The following is a 26,625-nucleotide window of genomic DNA, read 5'->3' on the forward strand; positions in this document are numbered from 1 at the left end:
CCCGCAACACCCGCGGCTCCCCAGCTGGCAGCAGGCAACAAACGTTGTTATCCTCGTCGAGAATGAAGATGTGCACAGAGGCTGTGCCGCTCAGGGAGGGGACCCCAGCGTCCGCCGCCGGGACATGGACACTGAAGTTCTTCGTTCGCCCGCAGGCCCAGGTGCCCAGCGCGTAAATATCCCCGCCCCGGGAGCTGATGGAAACCAGCGGTCCCCCAGCGCCTCGCCGCTCAAGATGGCGTAGGACAATCGGCCATTTCCAGCCATCAGGGGCCACACGCCGGCCACCGAGAAAATGGAGGCGGCCAGACTCAGAGTGATTCGCTGGCACACAGACCGTGTACGAGGCCGATTCGAAGCAGGGGACCTTGTCATTTACATAGGAAATTCTCACTCGGAGGGATTCCCTGCGAGGCAGGGGAGGGGAGCCGCAATCACAGGCAACTATAGTGATGTTGTAGGTGGCCGCCCCTCCGCCCAAGACGCCGCTGGTCACCAAGGAGAATGTGTTTTCCGCAGGGACAGCAGCTGAAACGGTACGTTCTGCAGAATGTGGCCGCTGATCTTCCCGTTGTCTTCGGAGCCCTGGTCTATGACGCTGAGCAGACCGACCATCGTCCCAGCTGCAGTGTCTTCCCCGATAGGATCGGAAAGGGAATTTTCCGTCACTGCTGGGACATTGTAATTGCCATTCACAACATTTACAAGAACTGTGCAACGCTAACTGACTTCCCTCCCGCGCCTGCACTCCCACATTATATTCTCCACAATTCACTTCACCTTCCACCCCTAACTCCCCGTTATCAGGATCGATAGAAAACATTTTCTGAACATTGATTGTCGTGTTGCTGCCAACAATTTCCTCTAGCCTTCCATTTCCTCCTTCATTTAAATCGGTGCCATTCAGTCACTAACCAGGATGCCTTTGTCCACAATCTCCACTAGGCAGATAGTGTAGATGTTTCCATGAAATGCAGGGGCGTTATTGTTAGACTCCAGCACAGTGATACTCATCCGGCGGGTGCCAGATCTTTGGGGAGCCCCATTGTGTTTAGCTGCTGTTATTCGAGTCTGAGTCGATCCTTTTTCTCTGTCCAATGACTCTTCCAGTATTAAAATTGCCACTTTATTATGTCCGCCACGAGGCTCTACTTTCAAAGCAAAGTGTGCATTTGCCCAAATCTCATATGTGACCAAAGAATCAGTACCAAGAGGATCTTGAGCCCTACTATAGGAAGTACACTGCCCACTAAAACAGATTCAGCCACGTGGGGAAATCATCCAGGATTTCTAGTTCCACATACTACATTGCAAGATTTTCAACCACAATCTTAAATTTCAGTGCACAACGTCCTGTCCGCCCACGCAGCTCTGCTCTGTCCTTTTTCACAGTGACGATCAGGGCTCCATTCTGCATTTTCAGCTCCACAAATTCTCCGTTCCTGACACAGTCCGCAGCCTGCGAGCTGGCAGGTTTCTGATATTATCCAGTTCTAGATCCTCGGCCATATTCCCCATAAAAGCACCAGGCTAGCGCTTCAGACACTCAGTAACGAGCCTCTTCAGAGACAGACACACAGAACCAGCATGCAGTAAATAGGTCTCTTAAGTACCAGCCCTGAGTCCGACATCTTAGTTTGCTTCTGTTCTTCATAGTAACCGCTTCATAAAGGCTTGGCAATAAGATCATTTCTTGTCTCTGCCTCGCTGTGGTTCACGATGTTGTGCAACAAAATAAAGAAATAATTAAAATATACAGATACATTCCTTTGAAAATACCTTTCTTTTACCTTTGCCTGTTTACTCGTGTGGTGACCGTTGTCTTTAGTGACTTGCTTTGCTGACTGCACTGTGAAAGGGGAAAATCATCCGCGATCCTTGTCCGTAACTGTAGACAACAGCGACATCTTGAGTCTAAACCAAAAATTGCTCGAAATGAATCGCAACATCAAAACCTCTATCAAGAAAATGCTTCATCAAATGTGAAGAGGAAAGATAAATGTGGGAATGTCATAAAAGCTACAAACACATATTTTCTACTGATTCTTTTGCACGTGTAGGCTGTTATAGTATCGGGTTCTGTAATTTAAAAACCAACGAAAAAATATAAGTCTTGACCCAGTTATAATATGTCCTCTTACTACAGCGTCCATTTTCTTTTACTGCATACCCTTAGGCTCCGTATCTCTTGCTAATGACGCATCTCATATACTTTGGCAAATAGGCCGATAAATGAAATATTTAAAGCTAGACATAAATAATTAGGATGTAATTGTTAGTCGTCAATATTGGGAGTTTGTCTCCTTACATATTAGTCATCATCGTATGCGGATGAATTAGAAAAATAGTATAAAAGCATTATCATATGTTTATTAAATGTTTGCCTCCACTGAAAGTACCTAGTTATCTACAAAAGGTTAAACTTCATTCCATCTTTGTTAAGAAACTAACATATCTTACAAACGAAAAGAAGAAAGCAAAGCTTTTTACTCAAAACAGCTGACTGAACAAAACATCTCCTTCCTAATCGGAAGCTTCCTGAATTTGGGCTGTCAGGCACAGATCGCAGTCAAGGAGAGAAAGTTAAAAAACCTTGGGTTTTGTCATCCCTGAGTCTAAGTTCTAAAAAGCACTATGGCTCTCTTCCCTTGATCACCTGGTATCTCTTCTCTGCATCTAGTCCACCATCACAAAAGGTGGATTTAAACTTGATCAAGTGAACTGTTTGATTGTAAAAAGTCTATACAAGCTGTATCAGGAGTACTCCAAACCGTGAGCAGTTATCTACTAGTGTAGTAACCCTCTGAGATTAGGACATTATGGGTTTGACTCCCTCCAGTGCAGTAGGGGCTGCAATCTGCACCACCAGGGCAGTCCTAACGTTAGGGTAGACTTCACCCTCTCCCTTTCTCTTGCCATTCCACTGGAAATTTATGCTTGGGGCACCACAGGAGCACCGCATACTGACACTGGCTGGAAGCTGCACTGGTTCACTACATCTCTGGGATGCCCTGCTTGGGCTGGTGCCAGCCCAGCTCAGGAGGCATACGTTCAGTACGACCTGTATGAATTCAGGATAGTATCTCAGTATTAGCCAGCCTAAATGTACTTCCTGTCTAAATAAAATTGGCAAAATGCAATCCATCCTCATAGCAATGTAGTTATAGATATTTTAAAACACATGAATCATTACTTGACAAATGTATTAGACTGAGCTTGTCGCCATTCTGTAGCTCAACTCCCAGTTGGAAGAGGCAGGATGGGGAGCTAGCTCCGCGAGAGGATGCTTCACTCGCTGACCGTGCTTAAACTCCTGGATGTCTGCCACCTCTCTCGGGCAGTACATAGACAACCGTGTTGAAAGCTGCAGAAATATCCAGGAGAATTAGAATGAATGTCTCTCTTTATCCATTTACATACTTCATACATCAGTGCCCTTAGAGCGGTTTCCATCCCATATCAGTGCCTGACTCCGGAGTGTGCTGCGACTAGAATGTTGGCCTCATTGGATGGACTTGCTACTGACCTTTTGTTAGCTTCCATATCAGCGTGGTCAGGAATGAAACTTTTGACATTAGGAGGCAGTTGGCTAGAACCAATGTATCCAGATTTCGTCAGTGTCGGTCGGATTTCACTGCATGTTTGAAGCAGGAAGGGACGAGTCCCTCCCTAATGATCAGTTGACCATTTCTTCACGAGTGGCTTCAACTGCTTATAACTAAGGCTGCCAGTCGTTCATGTAAGTCACAGGAGTCATGGAGTCTTTGACTTTCCTGGAAGTCTGTGACTTCCAGAGCAGCCGGTGCAGGGTGACCCCAGGGCAGACGTACCGGTCACTGCTTGGGGTGGCCCCAGGCAGCTGGTCCCGGGAACTGTCCCAGAACAGTAGTCCAGGAGCAGCAGCGGGGCCCCATGCCTCCCTCCACCCGAAGCAGTAGGGGCCACCTGCAGCCGAGAAGCAGAAGCATATACTGATGCCGCCCTCCCAGGAACAGCGGTGTCCGAGAAGTGCACCCCCTCACCCCCCGCGCCCAGTACCTAACGCATAACTAGGGGTAGTTTTAGTAAAAGTCATGGACAGGCCAAGACTTTTTGTTTATTGCCTGTAACCCGTGACTAAATTGTAGCCTTACTTATAACTTTCACCAGCGAGTATGGGAATGGGTCAGAGCCACAGCTGTAGGGTTGAGACTCTTTTAGCATAGCCAGGACTGCTTTAATGTGCTTGTACTCTCTTAGTTTGGTGGGTTTTGGCGGGGGGGGCAGATCCATGATGCTTTTTGCTGAGTTTTGTTGCAGGCTGTAGGCACTTGGGATTGATGAAACGAAGCTCTTTAGCGTTGGATTTGGCAGCATGGATGGAAGCTATCCTGCTGCTTACCTTTCTTCCCTGTGTCAGGATCCTGAACTCAACCAACTCATGGTCACTGCCTCCCAAATTCCCATCCACTTTTGCTTCCCTCGCTAATTCTTCCTGGTTTGTGAGCAGCAGGTCAAGAAAAGCTTCCCCCGTAGTTGGCTCCTCTAGCACTTGCACATTGTCCCCTACATTTTCCAAAAACTTCCTAGATTGTCTATGCACCGCTGTATTGCTTTCCCAGCGGACATCAGGAAAATTAAAGTCACCCATGAGAACCAGGGCTTGCGAGCTAGTAGCTTCTGCGAGTTGCCGGAAGAAAGCCTGGTCCACCTCATCCCTCTGGTCCCGTGGTCTATAGCAGACTCCCACCACTACATCACTCTGGTTGCTCACACTTCTAATAGAGCATCCCATGTGATGCGGAATGCATCTCCTAGGAATCCATGTCCCAGGCGCGCTCTAGAGCACAATTTTGAGGGCAAATGTTCTCCGGAGTGGCAATGATGTCTATGGTGGGGAATCCCAAGCAGATGAAGATGTAATGAAGGACTCACGTGTCGAGTTCCCATTCATGATCGTGGGAAAAATCCCCTCCAGTTTGCAGTGATGTTTTGGTGTCCAGGGAGGTATGCGGCTGAGATGGCGATGCCGTTTTGGATACATCGTTGCATACTTTTGGTGCCTCAGAGCAGAGAGTGGGACGTCGCCTGTTGAGGTAGAACATGCAGGCGGTATTGTCCATCATGACTCTGGTGCAGTGTGCGATCCCTGGGATAAAGTGTCTGCAGGCATTGCGGACTGCTCGTAGCTCTAGGAGGTTAATGTGCAGAGTGTATCTGGTTAAGGACCAGCTGCTCTGCACTGTATGAGTGTGAAGATGCACTCACAAACCAATTTAGGAGGCATCGGTTGGCCCAGATCCTGGGTGTGGGTTGCAGCAGGCTAGTGTGTCTGTCTCAAAAGGCAGGGTTCTGGAGTCTGTCTTAGTTTGAAGAAGAAAATAAAGGAAATGCACCCCAGGGTGACTATCAGTCACACTGTCATATAAGACAAACCCTCGGTGAGCTGCTCGATCAGTTCAGGGTGACGGTTATGGCTGTAGAAAGCACTGGGTCTCCCTGATCTTTCACCACAGTCAGCGGCCTCGCTTCCCAGCCGCAGCGTTCTGATTCCCCATGTGCAGTCCCACCCGGAACAGGCTGCGGTCAGCGGCCCGCTGGAAGGAGAGCCACGTGTGACAGCCCAGATCGCCGTCAGAAACCCGCAGCCTGTGAGCCAAGTGCCCGCAGCTCGCAGCGCGGGGCACTTTCCCGCAACACCCGCGGCTCCCCAGCTGGCAGCAGGCAACAAACGTTGTTATCCTCGTCGAGAATGAAGATGTGCACAGAGGCTGTGCCGCTCAGGGAGGGGACCCCAGCGTCCGCCGCCGGGACATGGACACTGAAGTTCTTCGTTCGCCCGCAGGCCCAGGTGCCCAGCGCGTAAATATCCCCGCCCCGGGAGCTGATGGAAACCAGCGGTCCCCCAGCGCCTCGCCGCTCAAGATGGCGTAGGACAATCGGCCATTTCCAGCCATCAGGGGCCACACGCCGGCCACCGAGAAAATGGAGGCGGCCAGACTCAGAGTGATTCGCTGGCACACAGACCGTGTACGAGGCCGATTCGAAGCAGGGGACCTTGTCATTTACATAGGAAATTCTCACTCGGAGGGATTCCCTGCGAGGCAGGGGAGGGGAGCCGCAATCACAGGCAACTATAGTGATGTTGTAGGTGGCCGCCCCTCCGCCCAAGACGCCGCTGGTCACCAAGGAGAATGTGTTTTCCGCAGGGACAGCAGCTGAAACGGTACGTTCTGCAGAATGTGGCCGCTGATCTTCCCGTTGTCTTCGGAGCCCTGGTCTATGACGCTGAGCAGACCGACCATCGTCCCAGCTGCAGTGTCTTCCCCGATAGGATCGGAAAGGGAATTTTCCGTCACTGCTGGGACATTGTAATTGCCATTCACAACATTTACAAGAACTGTGCAACGCTAACTGACTTCCCTCCCGCGCCTGCACTCCCACATTATATTCTCCACAATTCACTTCACCTTCCACCCCTAACTCCCCGTTATCAGGATCGATAGAAAACATTTTCTGAACATTGATTGTCGTGTTGCTGCCAACAATTTCCTCTAGCCTTCCATTTCCTCCTTCATTTAAATCGGTGCCATTCAGTCACTAACCAGGATGCCTTTGTCCACAATCTCCACTAGGCAGATAGTGTAGATGTTTCCATGAAATGCAGGGGCGTTATTGTTAGACTCCAGCACAGTGATACTCATCCGGCGGGTGCCAGATCTTTGGGGAGCCCCATTGTGTTTAGCTGCTGTTATTCGAGTCTGAGTCGATCCTTTTTCTCTGTCCAATGACTCTTCCAGTATTAAAATTGCCACTTTATTATGTCCGCCACGAGGCTCTACTTTCAAAGCAAAGTGTGCATTTGCCCAAATCTCATATGTGACCAAAGAATCAGTACCAAGAGGATCTTGAGCCCTACTATAGGAAGTACACTGCCCACTAAAACAGATTCAGCCACGTGGGGAAATCATCCAGGATTTCTAGTTCCACATACTACATTGCAAGATTTTCAACCACAATCTTAAATTTCAGTGCACAACGTCCTGTCCGCCCACGCAGCTCTGCTCTGTCCTTTTTCACAGTGACGATCAGGGCTCCATTCTGCATTTTCAGCTCCACAAATTCTCCGTTCCTGACACAGTCCGCAGCCTGCGAGCTGGCAGGTTTCTGATATTATCCAGTTCTAGATCCTCGGCCATATTCCCCATAAAAGCACCAGGCTAGCGCTTCAGACACTCAGTAACGAGCCTCTTCAGAGACAGACACACAGAACCAGCATGCAGTAAATAGGTCTCTTAAGTACCAGCCCTGAGTCCGACATCTTAGTTTGCTTCTGTTCTTCATAGTAACCGCTTCATAAAGGCTTGGCAATAAGATCATTTCTTGTCTCTGCCTCGCTGTGGTTCACGATGTTGTGCAACAAAATAAAGAAATAATTAAAATATACAGATACATTCCTTTGAAAATACCTTTCTTTTACCTTTGCCTGTTTACTCGTGTGGTGACCGTTGTCTTTAGTGACTTGCTTTGCTGACTGCACTGTGAAAGGGGAAAATCATCCGCGATCCTTGTCCGTAACTGTAGACAACAGCGACATCTTGAGTCTAAACCAAAAATTGCTCGAAATGAATCGCAACATCAAAACCTCTATCAAGAAAATGCTTCATCAAATGTGAAGAGGAAAGATAAATGTGGGAATGTCATAAAAGCTACAAACACATATTTTCTACTGATTCTTTTGCACGTGTAGGCTGTTATAGTATCGGGTTCTGTAATTTAAAAACCAACGAAAAAATATAAGTCTTGACCCAGTTATAATATGTCCTCTTACTACAGCGTCCATTTTCTTTTACTGCATACCCTTAGGCTCCGTATCTCTTGCTAATGACGCATCTCATATACTTTGGCAAATAGGCCGATAAATGAAATATTTAAAGCTAGACATAAATAATTAGGATGTAATTGTTAGTCGTCAATATTGGGAGTTTGTCTCCTTACATATTAGTCATCATCGTATGCGGATGAATTAGAAAAATAGTATAAAAGCATTATCATATGTTTATTAAATGTTTGCCTCCACTGAAAGTACCTAGTTATCTACAAAAGGTTAAACTTCATTCCATCTTTGTTAAGAAACTAACATATCTTACAAACGAAAAGAAGAAAGCAAAGCTTTTTACTCAAAACAGCTGACTGAACAAAACATCTCCTTCCTAATCGGAAGCTTCCTGAATTTGGGCTGTCAGGCACAGATCGCAGTCAAGGAGAGAAAGTTAAAAAACCTTGGGTTTTGTCATCCCTGAGTCTAAGTTCTAAAAAGCACTATGGCTCTCTTCCCTTGATCACCTGGTATCTCTTCTCTGCATCTAGTCCACCATCACAAAAGGTGGATTTAAACTTGATCAAGTGAACTGTTTGATTGTAAAAAGTCTATACAAGCTGTATCAGGAGTACTCCAAACCGTGAGCAGTTATCTACTAGTGTAGTAACCCTCTGAGATTAGGACATTATGGGTTTGACTCCCTCCAGTGCAGTAGGGGCTGCAATCTGCACCACCAGGGCAGTCCTAACGTTAGGGTAGACTTCACCCTCTCCCTTTCTCTTGCCATTCCACTGGAAATTTATGCTTGGGGCACCACAGGAGCACCGCATACTGACACTGGCTGGAAGCTGCACTGGTTCACTACATCTCTGGGATGCCCTGCTTGGGCTGGTGCCAGCCCAGCTCAGGAGGCATACGTTCAGTACGACCTGTATGAATTCAGGATAGTATCTCAGTATTAGCCAGCCTAAATGTACTTCCTGTCTAAATAAAATTGGCAAAATGCAATCCATCCTCATAGCAATGTAGTTATAGATATTTTAAAACACATGAATCATTACTTGACAAATGTATTAGACTGAGCTTGTCGCCATTCTGTAGCTCAACTCCCAGTTGGAAGAGGCAGGATGGGGAGCTAGCTCCGCGAGAGGATGCTTCACTCGCTGACCGTGCTTAAACTCCTGGATGTCTGCCACCTCTCTCGGGCAGTACATAGACAACCGTGTTGAAAGCTGCAGAAATATCCAGGAGAATTAGAATGAATGTCTCTCTTTATCCATTTACATACTTCATACATCAGTGCCCTTAGAGCGGTTTCCATCCCATATCAGTGCCTGACTCCGGAGTGTGCTGCGACTAGAATGTTGGCCTCATTGGATGGACTTGCTACTGACCTTTTGTTAGCTTCCATATCAGCGTGGTCAGGAATGAAACTTTTGACATTAGGAGGCAGTTGGCTAGAACCAATGTATCCAGATTTCGTCAGTGTCGGTCGGATTTCACTGCATGTTTGAAGCAGGAAGGGACGAGTCCCTCCCTAATGATCAGTTGACCATTTCTTCACGAGTGGCTTCAACTGCTTATAACTAAGGCTGCCAGTCGTTCATGTAAGTCACAGGAGTCATGGAGTCTTTGACTTTCCTGGAAGTCTGTGACTTCCAGAGCAGCCGGTGCAGGATGACCCCAGGGCAGACGTACCGGTCACTGCTTGGGGTGGCCCCAGGCAGCTGGTCCCGGGAACTGTCCCAGAACAGTAGTCCAGGAGCAGCAGCGGGGCCCCATGCCTCCCTCCACCCGAAGCAGTAGGGGCCACCTGCAGCCGAGAAGCAGAAGCATATACTGATGCCGCCCTCCCAGGAACAGCGGTGTCCGAGAAGTGCACCCCCTCACCCCCCGCGCCCAGTACCTAACGCATAACTAGGGGTAGTTTTAGTAAAAGTCATGGACAGGCCAAGACTTTTTGTTTATTGCCTGTAACCCGTGACTAAATTGTAGCCTTACTTATAACTTTCACCAGCGAGTATGGGAATGGGTCAGAGCCACAGCTGTAGGGTTGAGACTCTTTTAGCATAGCCAGGACTGCTTTAATGTGCTTGTACTCTCTTAGTTTGGTGGGTTTTGGGGGGGGGGCAGATCCATGATGCTTTTTGCTGAGTTTTGTTGCAGGCTGTAGGCACTTGGGATTGATGAAACGAAGCTCTTTAGCGTTGGATTTGGCAGCATGGATGGAAGCTATCCTGCTGCTTACCTTTCTTCCCTGTGTCAGGATCCTGAACTCAACCAACTCATGGTCACTGCCTCCCAAATTCCCATCCACTTTTGCTTCCCTCGCTAATTCTTCCTGGTTTGTGAGCAGCAGGTCAAGAAAAGCTTCCCCCGTAGTTGGCTCCTCTAGCACTTGCACATTGTCCCCTACATTTTCCAAAAACTTCCTAGATTGTCTATGCACCGCTGTATTGCTTTCCCAGCGGACATCAGGAAAATTAAAGTCACCCATGAGAACCAGGGCTTGCGAGCTAGTAGCTTCTGCGAGTTGCCGGAAGAAAGCCTGGTCCACCTCATCCCTCTGGTCCCGTGGTCTATAGCAGACTCCCACCACTACATCACTCTGGTTGCTCACACTTCTAATAGAGCATCCCATGTGATGCGGAATGCATCTCCTAGGAATCCATGTCCCAGGCGCGCTCTAGAGCACAATTTTGAGGGCAAATGTTCTCCGGAGTGGCAATGATGTCTATGGTGGGGAATCCCAAGCAGATGAAGATGTAATGAAGGACTCACGTGTCGAGTTCCCATTCATGATCGTGGGAAAAATCCCCTCCAGTTTGCAGTGATGTTTTGGTGTCCAGGGAGGTATGCGGCTGAGATGGCGATGCCGTTTTGGATACATCGTTGCATACTTTTGGTGCCTCAGAGCAGAGAGTGGGACGTCGCCTGTTGAGGTAGAACATGCAGGCGGTATTGTCCATCATGACTCTGGTGCAGTGTGCGATCCCTGGGATAAAGTGTCTGCAGGCATTGCGGACTGCTCGTAGCTCTAGGAGGTTAATGTGCAGAGTGTATCTGGTTAAGGACCAGCTGCTCTGCACTGTATGAGTGTGAAGATGCACTCACAAACCAATTTAGGAGGCATCGGTTGGCCCAGATCCTGGGTGTGGGTTGCAGCAGGCTAGTGTGTCTGTCTCAAAAGGCAGGGTTCTGGAGTTCCAAGCTCCCAGGGAAAACGGACTCAAAGGTAATCTCTGCCCCTCAGGTGACAGTCGAAAAACGGTCTCTGTGATCGAACCCCGTCACAGGGGGAACGTAGTAATAGCTGCTAGGTGGACCCTGAGAGATCTTAGAGATAGAGTTAGAGTCTAGAATATATGAAAGAGTCGTGGATGTTGGGGAGATTTGTTGGTACGAATACAAAATCTGAAACCTGGTCCACTTTTTGAAGGTAAAAGTACGTCGAGGACTTTCTACTGTGCAGAACTTTCTACTAGTACCTCCTTTTAACCGGAGCCTTCTATGGAACCAAGCAGAAGCCATGCCTTGAGGTGGAGAATCTCCAAGTTCAGATGCAGGGCACGTCCTCTGTACTGTGAAAGGAGATGTAAAATGGTCGGTAGACGGATTGGTAGGCATGTCGCGAGCTGTGACAGATAAGAAAGAATATGAGGTCTGTCTTGGCCAAGTAAGAGCAATCAGAATGCCATGGGCTTCCTTTCTTTTTATCAACACCTTCAAAACTTGGCGAAATGGAGGAAAATCATAGAAAAAGTCCTTGTTTCAGGGAATGAAATGAGCATAGCATGGACATGTCTTTGTTCAGGTGAGTGGTGAACAAGTCTGTGGAATACATCATGAAGTACTGTCGGATCTATCTCTTACTTATGGTCATGTGGGAATTCGTGACTAAAACTGGCTTCTATCGAGTGTGTGCCTGGAAGGTAAGCTGAGGACAGAGTAAAGTTGTCGAAGAAGAAACACCTGTTTATTATGGAATGGCTCAGTAGTTATTAATGTTGCACCTAGTTCACCATTACAAGCCAGAGTGCCTCAAATAACTTGAGGAGACTGGCTGGACACCTGACCTATTCATTGTCAGGCTTTCCGGTGCTTGGGGTAGAAATTTACTGTTTTGGGTTTTCGTTGGACTTCAGTGAAACAATTTCCACCTTAATTTTTTCATACAATGTTTTTTCAATTGCAGGTCGGAGAGCGGTTCTGTTCGATACACTGCATTTTAAATGTAACATGCGTCAGCTCTGTGTGGCCAGGTGAAGAGGAGACTGGAACGTGACCGCTCATTGTTGGAAAGGTGTCTCCTACCGGCCTATTTACAAAGCAGTGAGGTGTGTCTGTGATAAGGCAGCTCACTTCCCTGGTTACGCTGTAAGGAATAAACTCCAGCCAGTAGGAGGGGCTCCGCAGGGAAGGAATCAGCACAAATCCGAGAAGGAGGATACGCTACAGTGAGCCAGAGTCATTGCAGGAAGGACGAAGCAAAGGCATGTGCACAGCCCAGTGGTAATCACTCAGTGTTGGAGAGTTTGGTGGAGACATTTTTCCCATCAATATTTCAGCTGGAAATTCAGAAGTGACACAGGGCTCCATTTTCAGAAGTGCCCACTCCAAATCTCAGGCCGTGGCAACTATTTTCCAGAGTATGTTCAATGAACTATTTAGAGGAAATCCGAGAGCCCAATCAGAATTTCAGACCTGGCTTCTCAGGTCTCCTTGCTGCGAGATCATAATGCCAGTTCTGCAGCTGCCATTCTCTCCTGATGCCAAAGAACAGAGCCCATGGAAATCTGTGCAAAACGAGATAATTTTTTACCATCTATCGTGACACCAAGGCCTTCAGAAAGACTCCTTGTCACCTCTGTATCAACATGCTGCTAATGGCTCCCTGAGTACCTGTGTCACCACCTGGGGCAGTGATAGATGGAACTTGAAAAAGCAGATGTCTACCCAGCCTTTCGCTCAGGCCCGCACACAAACATCTGTCTCTGGCTATGCAAAGATAACAAGTGGCAGTGAGGGCTCAAGTAGGCAGACAGGTGTCCACATGTACGCCAGTCCCTGCCAATGCGCTACGGTAGAGAGGAAAACAGGGCATGAAGAGGAAAGCTGTACAAGGAGATGTGGGGAAACCCTGAGCAAAAAGAAAGATTTGGATCTTGTGGGGAGAGGAGGAGGAGAGAGATGGGGAAAAGAAAGATGCAGTAAAAACCCACACAGCCTTCAGGCCTAGCTAGTACATTATTATTGTATTAAGTCCCCTTTCCCTCTTTGTATTGGAGGTGGACCCGTACACAATCTTGCACCTTGATGGGATAGGATGGATCATTCCCCTCCCCCCACAAACACACCCCAGTGTTTGTTGTGTAAAATACCTTTTCCATCCTTGTTATCATTACAGCCAATACAATTTACTTCTCTTTGGAGACAACCACACCAGCTCCATCATCCTTTGTTGTTGCGTTATGCAGAATTTAATTCAAACAAGACCATGGTGCATCATTCCTCCCCCATATTTTGGTTGTCAAAATAACACAATATAATCATGCCAGTTATAATTATTTTGGTAATTTATTTCAAAATATCTGTCAACAAGTATGTCTAACACTACAGACCAAAAAAAAAATAAAAAGATGTTGGTAATTATTTTTTTCGCCAAATACATTCCTTACAAAGCCTAATACAGAACTTTGTGTAATTCATTTAAATTACAATACAGAACTGTATTTTCTGCACCTATTAGAAGCAGTGCACAGGTTTGGGGGAGTAACGGGAAGAGCTGAGGGAGAAGGAAGGAGCCTTGGATGGTGTTTTCTTTCGGGAGGCGGAATTGTTAGGGTGTTGGGAATCCTCCCCCATGCAGACCCTGGCTGACCCCAAGCCTCTCCCATTTACTGAGGCAGGTCTGCCCCTGTTCACTCACCTCCTCAAGCCCCTTCCACGTCCTCAGGCTCAAGTCTGTCATCCCATTAGCTCCTGAATGAACAGTGTTCAGCGCCTCAGTGACGTGGTCCCTGCTACAATGTTATTCCCTTCCTGGAGAGGAGGTTAACCATAGTTTAGCTTGTGTTTATCTCGTCTCTCGTCAGAGCATCTGATGCGCCGAAAGAAATCATACAGTAAGGTTCAAAAGCACCTGACTGAATCGCGCACACACACCCTTTCCCCATTTCCAGTCACCCAGAATGCAAACTCTTTGTGACTTTGTGATTGTGATGAAAGATCGTTTATTACCAGCTTCGCCATATCCTGCAGCTACTCAGAACACTGCCTATGTCCATTATATTCCGCCAGGTCCCTCACAGTGACGATCCGAGGACTACTGCAATGGCTCCCTCAAGGACCTATCAACACTCTTCTTGCTACAGCCAGGCCGGACATATTGCTGCAGAACAACAGGAGGTGCTGAGTGCTGGCAATGCCACACAGCTGCTGCCCAAGGAGTCACACAGAGGAGACAGTAATATGACAGCTGAGCGCTCTAACCACTCAATAGCCTACGGCTTTTTTTAAAAAAATATTTTTTCCGCAGGTGACCCCCCTCCTGCTTCTAGCACATGAAGCAACTGTATTTGTGTTTTTGATCTCTCGTTCCCCCATTTCCCAGCATTGTCAACTCTTGTGGATTTTTTTATCACGTCACAGGATATTTGGGCTTTTTCTTCTTAAAGCCCCAACTCCTGGAATGATGTGATTATGGGAAACTCTCAGCTTCCATTTTTTAAAAAAAGTTAATTTCTTGCCCTTGTGGGTCTAAGGTTTAAAGACTTGAAGGCAAACGCATCCTTTGAATCGCGTGAGTTACTACGGGACTCATTTTTCGGAGCCTGACTTCATTTATGAACGCCTGGGGCTAGCAATGCTGCTTTTCTCTTCCTTTGGCTGCCACTTGTTTTTCATCATCTCCAATACGTGTACTAAATTTCCATTATATTCCCAGCTAACTTTACTTAATCCAAATTTCACTTGACAGATTTCCCCCCTTCTCCTCAGCCATTCATTATAGAAGCACGACTGTCCTCTCACCGGATTTATTTCAGTGACTCGAGATTTGAAAAGGCCCAATTTCTGTTCCCCCTTAGATAAAATCCCAGCTGTCCCCTTTAAATCCCTTAGGAATTTAGGATATTGGGAGGTTGTTTGTTTTTTTCAGACACTTGAGAAATATGCATAAGAAAAAATTAAAAGACTGGAGACTTTCTCTTCTGAGGCCATGTCTAGACTAGCCTTTTCTGTTCTGCTGTAACTAAAGAGTGAACACATGTTAACTAACTCATATCCTGAATGTTTATGTCCTGGAACACAAGCAGCCTAGATCTCCCGCACTGCAACTTGAGACTATTGCTCTTTGTTTGGTCATCTACCACTATTTTGAACAGTTTAGCGCCATCCTCTTTGAAACCTCCCCACCCCGCTTCAGGTAGTTGAAAGCTGCTAACAAATTCCCTCTTGTATCCCCTCTTGTGTCAATACATCTTGCTATTATTATATATTTAACAGACCAGCATTGTCTAGGGGATAGATCACCTAGGTAGGACTCTCAGATCTGGGCTCTGTTCTGATCCTGGCCTGCTGCATGACATGGGACACGTTACATTGCCATTGTATACCTCAGTTTCGCTACCTGCACAATTCACTGTAAAAATGCTTTGTAAGAACTAGTGATGAGCAGTGCTATATAAGAAGTAGGTACTGTTATTTGTTTGTATGGTGATGGTGCCTCTTAGCCTCTGGACGTGCTCCCCCAAAACTGGATGTCAGCAGATAAAGCATATGGAATCTGACCAGTTAGCATTGTTCTAGCTCTCGGTAACAATAATAATACATAGCAGATAGGACAAGGAGGCACATGAGAGGGAAAGGAGGGCTCAGGGTTAGAGCAGTAGCCTCAGACTTAACTCTCAACACCACGGAACTCCCAGCCCGGAGCCCAGCTGTTTCTTCGGGGTTCATGCCTTCCTGCTCCCAGCCGGGAGTGGGTGGCACGGAAGCCGTCTCTCGCGTCCAGTGGGGAGAACCGAGAGCTGGAGGCGGGAGAACTGTGCTCCAAGCATCGGGCTTCCTGCCGGGGGGGTTGCAGCGCAGCAGAGCTCTCTGTAGGGAGTGGGGAACCCCAGCGACAGCCGTAGCTGGGAAACTGGATGGCAGCCCAGCTTGGAACGGAGACACGGCAGCAGCCAAGAGCTGATGTCGGTCATAAATATAAAGGGAAGGGTAAACACCTTTAAAATCCCTCCTAGCCAGAGGAAAAACCCTTTCACCTGTAAAGGGTTAAGAAGCTAGGATAACCTCGCTGGCACCTGACCACAATGACCAATGAGGAGACAAGATACTTTCAAAGCTAGAGGCAGGGAGAAACAAAGGGTCTGGGTCTGTCTGGGTGATGGTTTTGCTGGGGACAGAACAGGAATGGAGTCTTATAACTTAGTAAAAAGAAAAGGAGTACTTGTGGCACCTTAGAGACTAACCAATTTATTAGAGCATAAGCTTTCATGAGCGACAGCTCACTTCCTCAGATGCATATCGTGGAAACTGCAGCAGGCTTTATATATACACAGAGAATATGAAACAATACCTCCTCCCACCCCACTGTCCTGCTGGTAATAGCTTATCTAAAGTGATCATCAGGTGGGCCATTTCCAGCACAAATCCAGGTTTTCTCACCCTCCACCCCCCCCACACAAATTCACTCTCCAGAATTGGAGGTGGACCCGTACACTATCTTGCACCTTGATGGGATAGGATGGATCATTCCCCCTCCCCCCACAAACACACCCCAGAGAAATTTGTGTGGGGGGGTGGAGGGTGAGAAAACCTGGATTTGTGCTGGAAATGGCCCACCTGATGATCACTTTAGATAAGCTATTACCAGCAGGACAGTGGGGTGGGAGGAGGTATTGTTTCGTATTCTCTGTGTATATATAAAGCCTGCTGCAGTTTCCACGATATGCATCTGAGGAAGTGAGCTGTAGCTCACGAAAGCTTATGCTCTAATAAATTGGTTAGTCTCTAAGGTGCCACAAGTACTCCTTTTCTTTTTGCGAATACAGACTAACACGGCTGTTACTCTGAAACCTGTCATTATAACTTAGTAAGTAATCTAGCTAGATATGCGTTAGATTATGTTTGTTTAAATGGGTGAGAAAATATGCTGTACCGAATGGAATGGATATTCCTGTTTTTGTATCTTTTTGTAACTTAAGGTTTTGCCTACAGGGATTCTCTGTGTTTTGAATCTACTTACCCTGTATGGTATTTACCATCCTGATTTTACAGAGGTGATTCTTTTTATTTTTTTCTTCTATTAAAATTCTTCTTTTCAGAAACTGAATGCTTTTTCATTGTTCTTAAGATCTAAGGGTTTAGGTATGTGGTCACCTATGCAAATTGGTGAGGATTTTTATCAAACTTTCCCCAGGAAGCGGGGGGTGCAAGGTTTTGGTGAGGATTTTGGGGGGAAAGACGTTTCCAAACAGGCTCTTTCCTAATAAAATAAACCCGGTTAGACGTTTGGTAGTGGCAGCGAAAGTCCAAGGGCAAAAGGTAGAATAGTTTGTACTTTGGGGAAGTTTTAACCTAAGGTGGTAAAAATAAACTTAGGAGCTTTTTCATGCAGGTCCCCACATCTGCACGCTAGAGTTTGGAGTGGGGAAGCAACCTTGACAATGTCAGTAACGCAGTGTCTACGTAGACTTTGTTTTGCCCTAACTACACAACAGGACATAAGCCCTACGGCTCTCAAGGAGGTGAAACTATTATGCCGCTGTACTGGGGCATGTACATCGGCAGGAGCAAGGCCGTAGTATGTACACTGACATAACTAGGTCGATGTAAGATGCCCTCTGTTATGGTCTCTAATGTTTTTATGCACAAGATCACTTTTTAAATTTACGATCAACCCAGGATAGATCAACCTTGCTTCTTCTCCAAGGCCATGATCGTTCCCCAAGGCCCCCGCCTCCATTCCCCCTCCCTCCTTCGCTTGCTCTCCCCCAGCCTCATTCACTTTCATGGGGCTGGGACAGGGGTTTGGAGTGTGGGAGGGAACTCCGGCCTGAGCCTGGGGTAGCAGGTTGGGGGCAGGTGTGAGAGGTGCAAGCTCTGGAAGGGCGTTTTGGTGCAGGGGTCATATAGTCACACTGCACCTAATGTCATAGAATCCACTGAACACTGGTCTACACGGATGTGGATAAATTGGAAAGAGTCCAGCGAAGGGCAACAAAAATGATTAGGGGTCTGGAACACACGACTTATGAGGAGAGGCTGAGGGAACTGGGATTGTTTAGTTTGCGGAAGAGAAGAATGAGGGGGGATTTGATAGCCGCTTTCAACTATCTAAGAGGTGGTTTCAGAGAGGATGGTTCTAGACTAGTCTCAGTGGTGGAAGAGGACAGGACAAGGAGTAATGGTCTCAAGTTGCAGTGGGGGAGATTTAGGTTGGATATTAGGAAAAACTTTTTCACTAGGAGGGTGGTGAAACACTGGAATGCGTTGCCTAGGGAGGTGGTGGAATCTCCTTCCTTAGAAGTTTTTAAGGTCAGGCTTGACAAAGCCCTGGCTGGGATGATTTAATTGCGGATGGGTCCTGCTTTTGAGCAGGGGGTTGGACTAGATGACCTCCTGAGGTCCCTTCCAACCCTGATATTCTATGATTCTATACACTAATGTAGAAGCGAAAAATCAATCCCCGATCTTTTCTGCCATCGACTCTGGAACGCCACCACTGCGAGAGGCGGAAGCAGAGTCGACGTGGGAGTGGCCACCATCGATCCCGTGCTGCAAGGATGTGAAGTCTATGATTCTAAGTTGATCTAAGATACATCGACTTCAGCTACGCTAGTCTTGTAGCTGAAGTTGCATATCTTAGATCGATCCCCCAGAGTAGAGCACAATTTTACACTGAGCTTTACTTTTTATTCGTGTCATTTGTAGTTTTGAGCTCCAAAATCCTTCGGGGATTGTCACATTCTCAACTGTGGTGTGTGCATTGCTTGAACCTGGGGCAAGGGGTTGGAGTGCAGGAGTGAGGGGGTGCAAGCTCTGGAAGGGAGTTTGGGTGCAGGAGAGGCTCCGGGATGGGGCAGGGGGTTGGGGTGTGGGAGTGGATGCGAGGTGTAGGCTCCAGCCAGGAGGCGCTTAACACAGATGACTCCAAGTCAGCGACACAGTGGGGCTCAGGCAGCCTGCCTGCCTGTCCTGGCCCCATGCCACTCCCGGAAGTGGCTTGCTGCTGGCAAATCTCTGCGGCCCCTGTGGGAGAGGGGGCAGCGGGTCTCTGCCAGGAACCGACCAGTGGGAGCTGCGGGGATGCTGCTGGGTGGGGAGAGGGCAGGATGAGGAGCTGCCTCCCCCTCACCTCCTCCCTCCAGGGGCTGTGAAGACATGCTAGCAGCCAGCTGCTTCTGGGAGCAGTGTGGGGCCAGGGCAGTCTGACTGAGCCCCGCTCCACCACCGGACTTTTAGTGGCCCAGAGATCATGACTGACTAGCAGAGGCTTCAGGATCGACCAGTTGATCATGATCCATGGGTTGCTGACCACTGTCTTATGTCGACCTAACTGTAGTGTAGACTCAAGGCTCAAGTGAACCTGGCTCAATTTCCTGCTCCACCGTACGTTTGTGTGACCTTGGGCAAGTCACTTATGGCCAATTTTTTAAAGGTGTTTAGGTACCTAAAGATGCAGCTAGGCACTAGGTTCCTCTCTGCATCTTTACACCAAGTGCCTTTGAAATCTGTCCTCCCATTCCCCATCTGTAAAATGGAGATGATGCGAACAACACCTAATGTTTACCTAGCACTTTTTATCTTTAGCTCTTAAAGCACCACTTTTAAAGTTTGTTTCAGAGTAGCAGCCGTGTATTCGCAAAAATAGAAGGAGGACTTGTGGCACCTTAGAGACTAACAAATTTATTTGAGCATAAGTTTTCGTGAGCCACATCTGATGAAGTGAGCTGTAGCTCACGAGCGCTTATGCTCAAATAAATTTGCTAGTCTCTAAGGTGCCACAAGTACTCCTTTTCTTTATACCTAGACAGTTTGTATATATTTTATTTGTATAGTTTTCCCCTATTGCCTGGCCCTGCTACAATCGGGAGTATACCCACCTTCAATTATTTCTCCCCTAGCAGTTTGGGGTGGAGAGAGGAATGCTAAACCTTTGAATCATTAAAATTCTTAGTTCACAGAATACCAACAATTAACTAATATTAACCACAAATAGTTTCCTCTTTACTGTTTATCTCTATGACCAGGGGGTGTGCACACCTGAATGACCAATCGCTTTTGAGTGTATGGTATACCTTTTAGCAGTATTCTCAACAATTACAACAATTACAATTCTGCCCCCTTTCACAATTCTCCACCAAAAATGTTATCCTTAAACAAAGCACACGAGATCTTTTTATAGGGGAGAAGGCAACACGCATTTATTGAGAATACAGCTAGCATATTCTTTTTAGTCACCCCCCGCACCCCATGCGCACAGTCCATGCACACAGTCCTGCCAGTTGATGTTTATAGTTACCAATCCAGAGTCTGGATCAATCTAGTGGCCAGCCAGATTGGTCACAGAGTGGAGCCGGGCTCTGTTGGTCACAATCCGATGCTCCTGGAGTAGTGTCAAGACGAACCCAAAGTCCCATGACAAAGCACTCTGTTCTTATAGTCTTTTTTTGTTGTTGTTGAAGTCTATGGATTTTTCTGTGTCAGTTTGTGACCGGTTACTTCTTAATTTGGTGTTATTTTTTGGTGACATCTGAGGGTCATTCTGTCTGGTTTTGATTTAATTTTTATTCTGTGGTTTAAGGTTGCCAGCCTTCACCTCAGGGTTGTCAATCTGCCCCTCCTCAACCATGGATGGGTGTTGATGGTTCTCTGCTCTCTCTGAGTCTTCAGTCTCTTTAGTTTTTTTACTCCTTCTCCCTTGACCATTTGGCTTCAAAAATGGCCTTCACATTTTATTTTTTTCCTATGCATATATTCCTTATTTACAGGTTTTTGCAGAGTCCTAACAAATAGCAGTGTTTTATGTTGAACAAGAAAGGCATCATAAATTAGACCCTACTAAATTTTGTAACTATCCTTTCCCATATTGGGTCCTGGCCCTCCAAAATTCCTCTAATTTAATACATCCTTACAAACTAGGAGCATAACCTGCAGCTTTGGCACCACTGACTCAGGCCCCAGGGGCAGTGCCGTTGAGTCAGGTGCCCCCCGACTCCCTGACTTGCAGCTTAGTTGAGGTCCAGTTGCCTCCTACACCAGATACCTCTGCGGCTGCAAGGGATCTTATTATCTTGACAGTATCGGCATCCACTCAGCTCAGACCAAGGCGCCGGCACCTGTACATGTGGCACCACCCTGAGGCAAGCCAGAACTCATCCACCTGCTGGCACCGTTGGTTGAGCTGTGGCACTGATTCCGTTCTCGGCCCTGTTCCCACTCCTGATGCTGCTCGTAATCCTGGCACCCCTCTCCATCGCGACACTGCTCATACTCGCAGCACTTGTCTCAGCACCGCTCTGTGTGCCAGTCGCCGTTGAGAAGCCAATCCCAGACCTGATGCTGCTCATCATTTTGGCCCAGGTACAGATCCAGTCACGGTTCCAGATCTTAGTACTGTCCAGGTCCCAGCACCGCTCCCCAGCATCGTGACACCACTCTCTATCGCCTCATCGACGTGACTTGGCGCAGATCCACTCAGCACCACCATGGCCATCTCGTTCTTCCTCTCATTCTAAAGGATCGGAGGCGGGCTCATACTTCTCAGAACGCTGCCATTTGGACCACAGCCACATGGACTAAGGGGCTGGACACTGGCAGGCACAGGAGCAAGGTCCCACTCAAGGGTCTACTCAATAGCCCAGGGTGCTCTGTCTGGGACTTCTCAATCAGCCCCATCTGAGCCACGAGTACCAGAGGCTACCGCCAGCTGACCCACCCCATGATGGCTTCTCTCCCTGCTTCAGGTCCCCCTCCAACTCCAGTTCTTGGTCCAGGCACTGAGGTCGCTGGCACAGGGCAACTGGGCCCAGCTCTCCAAGAGGCCCCAGACAACCCACCTCCTCCCCCTCATCCGATGAGGCGGTGGCAGGCACTGCAGTATTGGGTCCCCCTCCGATAGACCTCCGCACGCACCAGGACCTCCATGCGCAGGGTAGCGCAGAATACTAACTCCAAACCTCAAATAAACTACTGGAGGAGCAAACAGCTGTGCATATCTATCAGTGTTATAGAGGGTGGAAAATTTATGGGGCAAGGGGTTGGAGCTTTATACAGAGCTTTATACAGAGTAAAATAGATTTATACGCTTTATACAGAGTAAAATAGATTTATTTGAGGTTTGGATCCCATTGGGAGCTGGGTGTCTGGGTGCTGGAGACAGGAGTACTTGCTGAGCTCTTTTGTTTAGTCTTCAGATTTGAGGGCATTAACCAAACTTTGGGTCTGTGTTGCAGCAGGCTACCTTGTCTGGTTCAACAAGACAGGGTTGTGGAAGCCCCAGGCGGGCAGGGAAAATGGGCTCAGAGATAGTCTCAGCACATCAGGGGGCAGTCTCAAGGGGGTCTCTGAGACAGAACCCACCACAGTGGTGTAATCAAACAGGATATGTGCACAGCTGATTGCTTTGAGACACTGGTAGTGAGTTTGAGTGAGTTTTAAGTGTGGTGGCTGGAGAACAGACAAAGGAGTTACTGGTTTGTTACTTTCTGTTTGCTTATTTTGGGTTAGGGAAATAAGGACAGAAAAGTAAGCAAAATGAGTGAGAGTGAAACTCAGAAGAAGCTAGAACTTCAGAGGCTGCAGATTGCTGAGAAGGAAAATGAACACAAAAGGCAGATGGAATTAAGACAAATGGAAATTGATGTGAAAATTGCCAGGGAGAAAGCTGCTCATGAAAGAGTCACGGAGTTAAAAGGCAAAGAACTTGAGGCCCAGAAACAGGTCCAAATTGAAGCATAAAAATCTCTCCTGGAAAAAGAAGTCTGCCCACCAGCAAGCCCTGGAACTCAGGCAGCTGGAGGCTGACAAAAGGCAGCCCACCAGCAAGCCCTGGACTTAAAAGACAAAGAAATTGAGGCCCAGAAACAGGCTGAGATTGAAGCACAGAAAGCTGCCCAGGAGAAAAAGAAAAGAGAGAGGAAGCAATTCCTGGAGTTAAGAGTCAAAGAAATACAGGCCCATATTGAGACCCAGAAGCATGAGCTTGCTGTAATGGAGTGGAAGAATCAAAAACCTTCAGCAGCTTGCTCCACTTCCCCAAAAGTCCACAAATGGGAACGGTTATTCCCACCATATGATGAATTCAGTGATACTGCCCAAAATGTCATCACCTTTGAGAGACTGCACTCTCCATGCAATTCCCGAGGATCAAAAGATGACTACTTTGGTAGCAAAATTGATTGGAAGAGCTCTGGATTTATTCAATAAGATGCCTACTGCTGATGCTTCAAACTATGGTACCGTTAAGGAATTGGTTTTGAAACATTATCAGATTACACCTGGAACCTACAGGGTTAAATTAAGGAGCCTTAAGAGGGGAACTGGACTAAGTAATGTACTTTATGTAAATGAAATGAAGGATTTGTGAGTCAAGTAGGTGAGGGGAAAAGGCAGTACAGGCTTTGAAGAAATGTGCAATTTGGTTCCTCAGGGGCAGTTCCTAAATATGTGCAGTGATGATGTGTTGCGGTTCAAATACCAGACAGAACAAGGCTTTAAGCAAGCAAGCAGGCTGGTCTGCCGACAGGCTGGTCTCCTGTCAGCTTTCCACCCTCTCTTTTATTCTTTCTCTCCCCCCGCGCATTACATACTCCAACAGATAAAAGGAATACACTGGCTTTGTTCTTATTCTTATTTACCGATATCTATCTACCGCATTCCTTGCTCTCGGGCCTTGAGCCCAGTCCTGGGAGGCTTCCCACGGTTCATGTCATCTGGGCGAGATTCCAAGGTTCATGCCCTTGAGAGGAGCCGTGTGTGCACTGCTCCTACACAACACTCCGGGTGTGCCCTGAATGTTGCCAAGTGCATGAACCTTGAATGAATGCTACAATGAGGTAAAAGAGTATTTGTGGGACAAAAAGGTGGATGCAGTGGGGAACTGAGCAGGTAACACATGAACCTGCTGCTTCTCCGAGCACCGGGGTATCCCAGGCTGCTGCCTCTTACCACACAGGATTTGTAAAGGTTGCTTCTATGCAACCAAGCAGTGAGCATATGCGTGCTGTTAAGCTTAATGGCAAAGTATGCCAAGGTTGGAGGGATACTGGTATAGAAATTTCTGTTGTCAAGAGGGACCTGATCCATGAGAAGGATTTATTACCAGGAAAAATGGCAGAATTAGAACTGTTGGGAGATTAAAGTCCTTGCACCTTTAGCTAAGGTACACATGGAAACTGGTGATTTGCAGGTTGAACTGACTGTCACAGCAGTGGCACACAATTTTGCACTGTTTCTTCTGGGAAATGATTTTTTTGATGCAGCAGAGTCTGTCCCAGGGTTTGTTAGCAGCAAGAAGGAATCTTGTGCTGAAAGCCCCAGAGAGGAGGGTGAAGTCACATGGGCTGCTGGGCTGTAGCTCACGAAAGCTTATGCTCAAATAAATTGGTTAGTCTCTAAGATGCCACAAGTACTCCTTTTCTTCTTTAATTCTTCTGTAGCAGTGGAAAATGGGCCGTTGGGGGCAGGGATGCTCAAGACCATCAAGGCAGGTCCCTGCGGGAGAGGGTGTCTACAGCCAGCTCCTGTCTGTGATCATCATGTATTTCTCTATCAGTGTTATAGACAGTGGACAATTTATGAATTTATCCTGTGGTACCACAAGAGGCCATTTTTACAAAAACATAAGCAGATATTTATAGCTACAGTCTGCTCTTAAAGGTGACCTGAAAAAAAAAATCCAGCAACTGTAGTAATAGGCTCAGGCCTTCAAATGGCAAGGGGCACTGAGCACTTACTAGCATTTACATTTACCTTTCCTTACAGCTCCCCCAGAGGAAAGATCACCAGCTCCTTCCTGACCCCAATCCTGATCAAATGAAGTCAGTGGAAGTTTGGCCACTGATTTCAATAGCAGCAAAATCAGGCACCCAGAATGCAACTATGACCCTGTAGTATTTGACACAGAACTCCACAGTAACAAGGTGTGGGCTTAGGAATGGGGGTGGCTTTTTTAACATAGTGCAGTTTCACAAAGTTTCTTTGATTGCTGTCACAAGGTTATAAAATCATAGTAATTAAAACAGGACACCAGTAATGTTATTGGCACAGGAGGATAAATGTTATCAGGATGCTCAGATCTAATCTGTAGTCACTCGGTAAATGCTTCATTCATAGAATATCAGGGTTGGAAGGGACCTCAGGAGGTCATCTAGTCCAACCCCCTGCTCGAAGCAGGACCAATTCCCAGTTAAATCATCCCAGCCAGGGCTTTGTCAAGCCTGACCTTGAAAACCTCTAAGGAAGGAGATTCCACCACCTCCCTAGGTAACGCAGTCCAGTGCTTCACCACCCTCCTAGAGAAAAAGATTTTCCTAACATCTAATTTAAACCTCCCCCACTGCAACTTGAGACCATTACTCCTGGTTCTGTCATCTGGTACCACTGAGAACAGTCTAGAGCCATCCTCTTTGGAACCCCATTTCAGGTAGTTAAAAGCAGCTATCAAATCCCCTCATTCTTCTCTTCTGCAGACTAAACAATCCCAGTTCCCTCAGCCTCTCCTCATAAGTCATGTGCTCCAGCCCCCTAATAATTTTTGTTGCCCTCCGCTGGACTCTTTCCAATTTTTCCACATCCTTCTTGTAGTGTGGGGCCCAAAACTGGACACTCCGTTGCCTTGCACCTTCTGCAGTCATTTACACCAAGGCAAGGCAGGTGTAAAACATTACTGTTCTGACTGGACAGCTTGTCACACTCAATAAATGACACACCAGGTACAGGGCAGGGGAGAATCGCGCCCAAAAAATCTGTTTCTTTCAAGGAGATCTCCCCTCTCAGTTCCTCCTCCTGATCCCTTGTCTCTCAGTGACTCTGTTCTTTTCCAGCTGAGCCACAGACTGCTTCAGGTCTTCCACTATCACGTCCACATCCTCCTTGGTGGTGTCCCGCCCCACACTGAGCCGCAGGGCATTCTGAGCCACTTCATAGGGAATCCCACAGCTGAGTAGTACAGAGGAGGGCCTGGAAAACAACAGAATGAAAGCAGGGTTTAACCCTTTAAACATCACGGAAACACATTCCTCCCCTGTAAAATTCACTAGGATAGTAAAAACAAGTATAATTATCTGAGCAGTGGCAGCCCCCTCCTCCGCAGCAGATTATACACTCTCCCTGTCATTCTGGCTGGAAGGCACTGGATTCTTCTAGGAGTTGGTCAGTGCTGTTCAATCTAGTCAGCTGGAGGTGTCAAGACAATGATGTGAGATACTTGCTCTTGCCTCTGCCTACTGGAGCTAAACACGCTGATTCCACAGTACTTTTGGCCTGCAGTATTTCAGCCAGGCAGGAGTAAGCAGTGACCCATGCCACAAACTGGGATCAAACCCATCTTCCGCGTGGCAGTCGATAGCACTAAAAATAAAGACGCTCAGGGTACCGAGCTTTATGATTCTATGAAAACACCAAGGTTTCTTACTCAGATTTTGGACAATCTGGAATCTTCTAGCCTCATGGCTCAGCTGGTCATGAGGTGTCCTATCTTTCCAGTCTGACTGCTCTCATTCTGACCCTGCAAATGCTGAGCTCCTCAGGTCAGCTTCCCTGTTTTCCAAGTGCTCTGAGCGTACCATCAGTGACATGGCACATAACAGCAGGAG

The 26,625-nt window shown here is 47.3% G+C and overlaps 1 protein-coding gene across 6 annotated transcripts in view; it reads right to left on the reverse strand.

Moving 5' to 3' along the window:
* Positions 1–20,226: 20,226 nt before the first annotated feature.
* SCLY (selenocysteine lyase) overlaps positions 20,227–26,625 on the reverse strand; it is a 29,357-nt gene continuing 22,958 nt past the window's right edge. For all 6 annotated transcript variants that reach the window (XM_073360518.1, XM_073360517.1, XM_073360520.2 and 3 more), the window contains one exon: positions 20,227–25,990. In XM_073360518.1, the coding sequence (XP_073216619.1) occupies positions 25,804–25,990 (187 nt within the window). In that variant the 3' untranslated portion in view covers positions 20,227–25,803. The remainder of the gene's footprint in view (positions 25,991–26,625) is intronic.

Source organism: Lepidochelys kempii, chromosome 9, assembly GCF_965140285.1.
Source record: "Lepidochelys kempii isolate rLepKem1 chromosome 9, rLepKem1.hap1, whole genome shotgun sequence".
Taxonomy (NCBI): domain Eukaryota; kingdom Metazoa; phylum Chordata; order Testudines; family Cheloniidae; genus Lepidochelys; species Lepidochelys kempii.